Below are 9,620 nucleotides of genomic sequence, written 5' to 3'. Positions count from 1 at the left end.
GGGAAATACATGTACGAGTACGCGTACGGGCGGTACATGGGCACGAAGACGACGGGCTGCACAGGCGTGTAGATCATCGGCGGTGGCATCGGGCGCATGCCTTGGTTGGGCATCGGCTGGCTCGCGGGTACAGCCGGCGCAATTGGGCGGGGACCGGTCGCGGGCACTGGCGCGGGCACAGGGCGCGGCGCCGGGCCGGGTGCGGGACCAGGGCGAGGACCAGGGGCGGGACCTGGCGCAGGGCCCGGCGCAGGTCCTGGACGAGGACCAGGAGCCGGACCTGGTGCCGGAGCTGGCGCGGGACGCGGTGCTGGCGCTGGTGCAGGTCGTGGCGCTGGTGCAGGCGCAGGCTTGCCGCCGCCGCCGCCCTTTTGCGCGAGGCTCGTTAGCAGATGGCGCAGGTAGCCCACTTCGAAGAAGGCCAACGGGCCATGGTCGACGGCCACGCGCTGCTCGTTGGCGCCGACGGCCGCGACGCAGAGGACGACCAGCAGGAGGAGCACGCGGAGCGACTGCATGCTGGCAAATGCGGATCTGCTGCCGCTCTGGCTCCAGCCAAACGTGTCCCACGTCGAAAGCAGCTGAATTTCAAAAAAAGTGAGGCCTTCACTAAAGTTCCATTTCGACGAACACGCCAAATGCCCTCAACGATCCTCCTCCGAGGACGAGACGACAACGAAGACTGCTGTCATGGGCTGCGGCTCTGGCACCTCGAAGCACACGACGCGTCTGCGGCCCAGTGATTTGCATGCAAAGCATTGAGTTTTTTCGGCAGATTTTTCATTTTCAGTTTTCGGATATCCGGGGTATCCTGTGCTCGGAGGACGCGGGAAGACAACGCAATGGCAGCTGGCCTTCTCGCAGCGAAATGAAATGAAAAGCGACTTTCCAAGAGCGTCCACCTGGTCCCAGCTGCGGGACAGCTTCGTCGCCGACTTCACCGGACGACATCCCACAACCTGCGGACTTAGATTTCGCTGGGTGACCATCCGAATCTGCCTGTTGAATGACATGCGTGGTCATGCAGCGCTGCCCAATCCTACATGTGTGCCAACGTACGAGCTGCTACATGCGGGTCTCTGCGACCACGGCAGACGCGGCGTGGGACGACGTACGGCAACCCTAGCCCGCCACCCAAGATCGACCTCGTGGACGCGCACCTTGGTTCTCTCTTCTTATAAGAAGATCTATACGACGATCTATGTGGGAAAGATTGACTCTACGTGGTGGCAATCGCTGTATCGATGGCGGCCTGCGTGACGTCGGTGGCAGCGGCCCACACCTGCGCAATGTGGCCATCGGGACGCACGAGCAGCGCGGCGACCTCAGATCCTAGCGACTCGGTCGCATCGACAAACGTCGCCGACGCGCCGACGACGACCGTCGGCACCGAGAGAGACGGCACTGTCGTGTCCAGCACCAAAAGCACGTACTCGGGCGTGCCATTCGACGCGGCCATCAAGTGCGGCAAGTCGAGCGTCGAGACGACCGCATCGGTGGCCGTCCAGCGCAGCCATTTGTGGGGGAGGCGCCCGCCGACTTGAACCGACGGAACAAAGCCATTAGGAGAATTGAACTCGTGCGACGCATCGAGGGCCGCGTCGGTGGCGTTTGGGAACGGCGCGTTGTAGACGTAGCCCAGATCCCACTTGAAAAACTAGATCAGATACATGAGCCACTCAGTTCTTATGCATCTCCATGGTACGAGCATGCCGATGGCCTTGCGTCGCTGCACAATCTCGGCGACGCGGCGACGGAGGTGCGCGCCAATGTTGGACGCTGCGTCTTCGAGCGACCGGAGGTGGGCCGACCCAGCCGCCAACGCCGACGAGACGACCGACTGGCGCACACTGGATGGCAGCAACTGGAAGAGAGACGAGTGCGTCGCAGCTTCCAGCTGCTGCGCCGACGCGTACGAGACGTGGAGCGCGCTCGGCACCCGCAGCGTCCGCTCAAAGTTCTGGAGACTCAGCGCCGTCGTGGCCGTCGCGATCGGCTGGCGCTCGGCCGAGTACTGACGCAGCGATGTCGGCGCCCCGTGCAGGTGCCGCGCAAGCCGCCACGCGAGGTTGTGCGCGTCCTACTCTCTAAGAGATTGAAATTCGCTTCGTGGAAAATGCAAACCTGGATGCCCGTGTTCATGCCAAAGCCACCGGCGGGCGGGAACCGGTGCGCAGCATCGCCGGCCAAGAAGACGCGATCGTCGGCCGCACAGTACGTGGCAGCGACCTGCGCCTGCATCTCCCAGTAGCCGACCGAGTGAATGTCGACGTCGAGCGAGGCCGCGCCGGACGCGGTGGCTGCCGCGCGAATGAGCGCGTCGCAAGCTGCTGTCGAGTACTCGGCAAGCGGCTTCTTGGGATTTGACGGGAAACACGGGATTTGGAAGACCCACTCGCCCTTCTCGAGGTCGTGGGCGATCAAGACACCAATCACCGAGTGGTTAAACTAGATGACAAGGCAGGTCAACTTTGTCGTCAAGAGAACCAAGACAATATGAACGTACCACAAAGTAGAGCATGGCCGGGCACGTGCGCGCGTGTTCTGCGAGCTAGAACACCCACGTTTGAGCAACCAAACCGAATACCACTCGAGAAAGGACGACCTTGTGGCTCGTAAAATGCACGTTGACGAGGCTCTGGAGCTTGGACGAGCCTTCCATGGGCACGCCGACGGCCGCGCGCACCTTGCTGTGGGCGCCGTCGCAGCCAATGACATATGCGTACTCGTGCTCTTCAGTTGCGCCCGATTGCCTGCGATAACGATGAGATGGCGAGTCGGGACAAAGATACGTACACGTTGCGCAGCGCCACGCGCAGTCGGTCGGTGCGCGTCGTCTCGAGGCGCGTGAGCTCGATGCCGCGACGGAAGCGGAGCCCGGCCTCGGTTGCGTACGCGCTCAGGAGGTCTTCAAACTTGTGCTGGGGAAAGTGGACGGGCTGTGTCGGCGACAAGTAGTGCAAGCTCTCGCTGAGCTCGTTGCGGAAGCCGGGCGACGCGGGCGGGCGGCGAATGCTCGGGCCAAACTGGTCGACGCGCGCGAGCTCGTTGCCCATGACGCGGGCGCAGTAGACGTAGTCGCGCCACTAGATGCGGTATCTGTAGGAAAAGAGAGATGGGAGGAGAAGGCGTACTTGGTGCGGCGGCGCGGCGTGGTCGAGGACGCGGTCGTGCAGCACGGGCAGGTGCGTGCGCAAGATCTCCATCGAGCGCAGGTTCATAAAGTGGGCTTGCGGGTGGTGCGTGGGCGAGAGCTGCCGGTCGACGATGTCCACGGGGACCTTGTACACGTGCTCGAGGAGCAGTCCGAGCGTGAGCCCAACGGGCCCGCCGCCGGCGATGAGCACGCGCGACCGGTGGCCTGCGCGCAGCATGAGCTTCTTGTTTTATGCACCGGCGGCGTGCACATGCACCTGAAAACCTCTATCTTTGTATCTTGAAGCATCGAGTTTAGGAGGTTTGGACTTCCAGAGCCATCGGTGCAAGCCAGGCGGCCACGAGATCAATGCTATTGCGCAAAATGACTGAAACAACACCTTCCAGAGATGTTGGCTTCGTATACGAGTGTGCTTTGTATACGATAGAACGAACGGATTTGCAATAGTATCAAGGTTTCAAGTGCGATACGACCGACGCGCAAACTGACATGCAAGTGCAAGGCAGCGCAGGTATAGAGTGCCAGCGAGGCAATGGTCTTCACAGCGGTGGATGGTGGGGTCTAAGAAGATATGGCTGCTGCACCAACGCTGCACTCAAAATACGACGTGCACTAGCAGTAAACGACACCACGGCTGTAACTTTCTTGGTCTCATCGAGAAGCTTATGCGCACGGATCTACCCTGCAATCGAGAGTCGGTACATTTACGACAACGTGCAGTTTGTGATCCTGAACGTACTAAGGTTGACTGTGCGATCCAAATGGCTGCTGCCAACATAAAGGTCAACGCTGCATTCAAGCCTAGTGCGTTGCACGTGGAACCTAGCGTTGGTGGACCATGAGCTCTGGGATACATAAAAGTTTGCACCCCGAAATGAGTTCACGCGACGAGCGACAGCAGTGAATCCATCCTAAAAACATTGCGGTAACATCATGTCTCCACCCTGTAGTCCCAGAAAGAAGCAACGACACCACTACCGAGAACCACCCGAGAACCGCCCATGGCTCGTCTCGTTGCAAATCTGACATGCTCGGGCCTGCAACGCGAAAAATATCTTAGCCAACGCATACTGCAGGAGTCCGGTTTAGACTGTAGGTATCGTTTCCGTGCTGCGCTCCTGCTGCGTGGAAATGAGATCTTGAATGAAATGGCGGGCGTCGCTAGGATGTACAGTACATGCCGAAGCTTCTGAGCGTAACCATCGATATTGAATGACTTCAAACGGCCAACAAAAACGGTCTATGGCTGCACGCAGCGAACCATAGTTCTAGCACCGCTTGCAATGAATGCGGTCTCGTGATCGGTGCATCTGCCTGGCGATCGACACGCTAATTGCTAAAAACACGCCAAAATACACCCTGGATTCTGATGAGCCTCACAAAATACAATATCTTGTTGCGTGTGTCAAGACATCGGGAGGCCTTTCTACATTTAAATGCGGATCCCTTATATCTGGTGTTTGTATTGATCGAGCTATTTAAATAATTTGTCCGCTAAAGTGCGATTGGCACCTCAAAATCGATCGGCGCGCTATCGGGAAGATGGACGGTGGCGCCATGGACGTCGGCGCCATGGAGAGCTTCCTGATCAAGGATCAAGATCAAAACCTCCGCGTCCGCAGCAGAGAGGTCTCTGCGGTCTTCACGCGCTTCGACTTGACGACGTTCCGCGTCCTCGTCATGACGATCTGGGTCGACCACGACGTCCGCAAGTCCCTCGATGAAGATGGATCATCTTCCCTCCGTGATATCTCGGCTCCTAAGTGGAGCCCTGGGGACGAAATGGTCGCTGTAGGCGACTACTTTATGGTCGGGGACGACTTGCTTCACGTCATCATGGGTGCTTCCAAGAGCTGTCGCCCCATGACACCGAGCTACAACGACATTATCGCGCTCGCGCCGCTGGTGTTTGGTCGGATCGTCGTCTTGTGCACGCATGAGCTCCCCGATGCGTCAGAGCACGCGCGCATCGTCGTTGTCGGGGCTCGAGAGCTCGAGAGCTTTTTCCAGGCCGTGACGCGCAGTGGACGTGCAGCGGTGATCACGGCGACGGTCCTATCCATGCTCAATCCAACCAAGGCAACAATGCTGGCGTCAAAGAAGCGCACACCCCACCCAAAGACGCACCCTCGACTTTCCAGCGTACAGAACGCTGCGTCGCCGCGTCCGTCGAGCCCGCGCTTGAAGCCGTCGACGATGAAGACGCCCAAAACCAAGCCAACGCATGCCGTTGTCGTGACGCGCCGTGACGTCGCACCAAACAAGCCGGCCGTTTCTAGTCGACTGACACCGACGCGCCTTCTCACGTCGGCAGATCACGACGTTGTGCGGCAGTACAAGGCTGCGCTGGACTTGACGCGAGCACACACGTCGCCAGATACCTTGCCATTTTTTGTGGCTATTCTCAAGCAGCTCGGCTCCAAGAGTCACAAAGCCCTGCAAGAGCCCAGCATCTCGTACGACAACGTCAAAGAGTACGTCGACGTCTGGCAGCCGCTGCTCGTCGCGGAAACCGCCCACGCGACTCACCAAGGGTATACATTCCTCTGCATGCCCCCGACTCTTTCAATTTTATGGTTTAGGTTCGAGAAGTATGCAAAACGCGACGTCGCATTAGTGTGCCAAGAGCGAACGCATCACGACGTGTGGCGTTTCAGCGCGGTCCCGTGGAACCTGCACGAGTCGTTGCATATGCATGACGTTGTCCGCCTCAAGGTATTCTACCTCGTCACGACACTCTTTATGACTACTAACGGCTTCTTTCATGTAGTGTGGTCGTACGCAGGTCTATGGCATCATTGTGGGTCAAGACCAAGCAGACAAAGCGCGGTTTTTTGCGCTACTCGAAGACGGCGCCCGTCCACAAACCAGCACCAAGTGGTCGGTGGTTTTCGGGGTCAATTTGATCTCGCAGATGCGCGAGTTTGTTGCGTTATCGTCCCTCGGCCAAGTCCCGGCGACGCTGCGCCGCATGATTTTGCAGCCCACCCACGCGGCGTCGGTTCGCTGCACCGTCAAGAAGCACGACGCGAGCCTTCGGAAGCTGCGTTCAACGCCGGTGCGATCAATACCGTTGTATCTACCACTGCTAACATCAACCATAGGGATCGACAGCCGACATGGAAATTCTCGGCATCTTACGCAGCTTGGACGACACGGCGATGACGCTCGGCGAGTTCTATGTACGCGCGCGCATCGGTAATGCTTGGGTCTTATGCACCGCGACGTGAATAGTCGACGCGCATCCTCGCAACTGTCCAAGACCTCGGCGCGCGCAGCGACAAGAACGTTACCAAAGCCGCGCGCGCGCTTTCCATCAAGTGGTCGACTGCGATTGAATTCGAGGTGCGGTCATGCTTGTGCTGAAGAGCCGGTCTCATGGTGACATCAAAACGTAGCGGGCGACCAACTCTCCCCCTCGATTGGTTCCGAGGGTCGTTTGGCACACCGTCTCGTCCCAGGTTGACGACGCGCAGCGGGCGGCGATCAAGGAGATTCTCAACAGTCCTGCACCGATTGCCTTGTTGCAAGGCCCGCCTGGTACCGGGAAGACCACCGCGTCGGTTGCACTTGCCAACTGCCTGGCTACTACGCAGCTTCTGGTTCGCACGGCGGCGACGCGCTTTGGTCTGCTGCCGGTCTTGATCGCCGCGCCCTCAAACAAGGCGGCGTTTGGGTTCGCTACTCGACTTCTCCAACCGGAGTGCCTTGTGGACACCGACGGCAGCCGCACCACGATCAAGACGCCAAGCGACGCGCCAGAAGACCAGCGCTTCACGATGGTTGTCAACGCCAAGCCCGATCTCGTGCCCAAGGTGCTCAAGCCGTTTTGCCTCACGCTCGTGGTCGACAAGGCGATGGACGCCTGTGATCATGTGGCGACGCTTCTCGCCCGGCGCAAGGAGAAACACAAAGCCCGTGACGCGATCAAGGAGGCACTCAACCTCAACAACTCTAAGCGCTGCGAGAGAGCGCTGCGCACCGAGCGCAACCAACTCGGCGCCAGCATCAAGGAGATCGCCGAGACGATCGCGCGCATCCGCTTGGAAAAGACAAAAACCATCGTCGGCAACACCACGTTTGTCGTCGGCACGCTTTCGTCGCTTGGCAACGGCACGCTGGACGTTGTGGACCACGGGTACACCCACCTTTTCTGCGGTCTTTTGTGTAATGAACCATGCTAGGTTTGCCGCCATCATTGTCGACGAAGCGGCGCAAGCCGTCGAGTTGAGCGCCCTGCTCGCTTTCCGCGTCCGCACTTGCCGTCATATTTTTATCGGCGACGTGCAGCAGTTACGAGCGACGGTCACCTCGGAAGCAGTCAAGCGCGCAAAATATGGCCGCTCGTTATTCGAGCGGCTTGAGATTGCCGGTGTTTGCGTGTCGAAGCTCCAGGTACGCCACTGAGTCGCAAAACGGCCTTCGTAGCGCCTATGTTGCCTAGATTCAATACCGCATGCACCCACTCATCGCGCACTTCTCGTCGACAAACTTTTACGACGGCAACCTCAAGAGCGGTCGGGCCGTTTTTGCACGGCTGGAAGGCGACAACATATATAAGCACCCGACGCTGCAACCGTTCGCTTGCTACGACGTGCGTGGTGAAGAGAGCTACGCCAACGGCTCGTTTTACAACAACGCGGAAGCTGTCTACATCACGGACATGGTACCCCGCGTTTATGTTGTCTCGGTATGTCCCACGGAAATGGTCTAGGTGCGCCACATCAAGACGCTGCGAGCTAGCGCGACGCGGTCGTACGCGATCCTCTCGCCGTACAAGGGCCAAGTCGAGTTGCTCCGAGAAAATGTGGCCGCCGAGAAGTGGACCGACGTCCAAGTCAACACAATTGACGCTTTTCAGGCTATTCCACATTCTCTCTCGCGTATATCTTTCTCATTTGTGTGCACAAACAGGGACATGAGGCCGATATCGTTTTGCTGAGCACTGTCCGCGTCCATGAACCAGGCTTCCTCACGGAAAACCCGCGCGCAAACGTCGCACTAACGCGCTCTCGCTCCAACATCATCGTCGTTGGTACGCGCGCTTTTGCCTATGGACGAAATCCGCGTCAAGCTTGTCGTAGGGCACGCAGAGCTGCTCACCTCGTGCTCCATTTGGCGCAAGATGGTCCAGCAAGCGGTGAAGCTCAAGACGCACTTTGTGACCAGAAACAAGTCGTTTATCGAGCTTTGGAACGACACGGAGACCGACGCCGCGCTTAAAGCCCATCATGCAAAGGTGCACAAGGCCCTACTCGAAATGTATGCGGCGGCGCCAGACGTAAGTCGCGATCATCATGCCATCACGTACGACCCTCGTGCTGCAAGGGATGTGTGGGTCTCCGATCGCTCAGCGAGATGCTGATCACGGCAGACATCGTCCTCTTCATACATCCTGTTGTGTGTGAAATACTCATTCTTGACAGAGCACCTCGACGTGTGTGGCATGATCATCAAACCCTCCCAAATCAAGCCTCCCGATGCTCCTTGCTGACGGACCGACCGTACGTTGATTGCTCGTCACAAACGTACCATCTCTTACGATTCTAAATAGTCGTGCGACTCACTAAGCATCATTGATGCTGCATCAAAGCATCCTTGTGCGCTCGTCACTCTTCACATTCTGGCCTCAAAGCGAAGCCGTGTGGCCGTTGCCGCTACAAAGGCGAGTTTGGAAGATGCCGACATTGTCTCAAGCCCGACGAGAGGTTGCCGAAGCGACATGTCGCAGCAGCCGGCCAGAGCCAGGCCTGCGACGGAGTGCGCAGTGCCACCAGAGCGCGACGACGAGGTCAACGCCTCTCTGACCATGGATGATGGGGCGTGGGGCGTGTGCCAGTGCGAGACCGGTGCGACGGTCAATATAACTCATGGCGGCAAGGATGCTTCTGTGAGTCTCGCAAAGACGATCCAGCAGCGTGATCTGCAAGATGTGCGCATGGAGCGCGCGCAGTGGGACGAGTTGCCTTTAACGGCGACCGATGTCCATCTCGACCTCACGCGTGTCGAAAGTGCACGAGTGCTACGGCGGTGGTCTTTTCGACAAGCCGCCGTGGTAGGAGCCGGTAGAACCAACCAACGAGGCGCCAGTCACCCAAGCAGACCGACCTTGGGGTCGTTGCAACAGCCGATTCAACTTCTGGGGGTGGTGAGCAGCCAGTTCAAAGAGTTCTCAAGACTCTTCTCCGACTATCTCTCGCTCGAATACGATCTGCATGTGCAAGTGACGTCAGCTGCACGTGGCTCACCCGCGGACGTGATCAACGAACGACATAATCGGAAGTTGCGCTCCGGGAGCTCGGGGTTCCACCCGCCCAGGTTTGAGCTGCCAATGACGCGGCCGTCCTTGCTAACCACTCCTATAAATCTTGTTTCGATCGAGGACAAAATGGTCTGTATTGACTTTTGTATGGACGAGCACTCTACAGCGGCCCAGAACGTTGCCAATCTTAGCCTAAAACGA

At 58.4% G+C, this 9,620-nt stretch overlaps 3 protein-coding genes across 3 annotated transcripts in view; 1 reads left to right on the top strand and 2 right to left on the bottom strand.

Moving 5' to 3' along the window:
- The window catches only part of SDRG_10666 (hypothetical protein), a gene marked incomplete at both ends in the record, with an annotated part of 1,375 nt that extends 857 nt beyond the window's left edge, over positions 1-518 (bottom strand). Inside the window, one exon of the mRNA XM_008616667.1 lies at positions 45-518. Within this exon, the coding sequence (XP_008614889.1) occupies positions 45-518 (474 nt within the window). The remainder of the gene's footprint in view (positions 1-44) is intronic.
- A 602-nt stretch (positions 519-1,120) lies between these two features.
- Positions 1,121-3,401, bottom strand: SDRG_10665 (hypothetical protein). Its single transcript, XM_008616666.1, has 7 exons — positions 3,135-3,401; positions 2,797-3,086; positions 2,606-2,753; positions 2,507-2,551; positions 2,125-2,448; positions 1,706-2,080; positions 1,121-1,657 (listed from the first exon to the last, which is right to left on the bottom strand). The coding sequence occupies exons 1-7, from the start codon at positions 3,372-3,374 to the stop codon at positions 1,220-1,222; spliced, it is 1,860 nt and encodes a 619-aa protein (XP_008614888.1). The 5' UTR covers positions 3,375-3,401; the 3' UTR covers positions 1,121-1,219.
- A 1,298-nt stretch (positions 3,402-4,699) lies between these two features.
- Positions 4,700-8,607, top strand: SDRG_10664 (hypothetical protein; the record flags this gene model as incomplete). Its single annotated transcript, XM_008616665.1, has 13 exons — positions 4,700-5,691; positions 5,740-5,872; positions 5,928-6,215; positions 6,262-6,339; positions 6,392-6,502; positions 6,556-7,295; positions 7,342-7,552; positions 7,602-7,823; positions 7,872-7,994; positions 8,072-8,192; positions 8,242-8,438; positions 8,486-8,536; positions 8,584-8,607. The coding sequence occupies 13 exons, from the start codon at positions 4,700-4,702 to the stop codon at positions 8,605-8,607; spliced, it is 3,291 nt and encodes a 1,096-aa protein (XP_008614887.1).
- Between the last annotated feature and the right edge of the window lie 1,013 nt (positions 8,608-9,620).

The sequence above is a fragment of the Saprolegnia diclina genome (assembly GCF_000281045.1).
Source record: "Saprolegnia diclina VS20 unplaced genomic scaffold supercont1.37, whole genome shotgun sequence".
Lineage (NCBI taxonomy): Eukaryota > Oomycota > Saprolegniomycetes > Saprolegniales > Saprolegniaceae > Saprolegnia > Saprolegnia diclina.
The sequence above is the reverse complement of the archived record's forward strand: the minus strand, read 5'-3'. Positions and strand labels throughout refer to the sequence as shown.

Excerpts from the sequence above, each read along its gene's own strand:
- SDRG_10665 (XM_008616666.1), bottom strand. The coding sequence starts at position 3,374 with ATGCTGCGCGCAGGCCACCGGTCGCGCGTGCTCATCGCCGGCGGCGGG. Across the intron at positions 2,754-2,796 it reads CGCGTGGCGCTGCGCAACGT|GCAATCGGGCGCAACTGAAG; the intron begins GTACGTATCTTT and ends TCGTTATCGCAG. Across the intron at positions 2,081-2,124 it reads GCATGAACACGGGCATCCAG|GACGCGCACAACCTCGCGTG; the intron begins GTTTGCATTTTC and ends CTTAGAGAGTAG.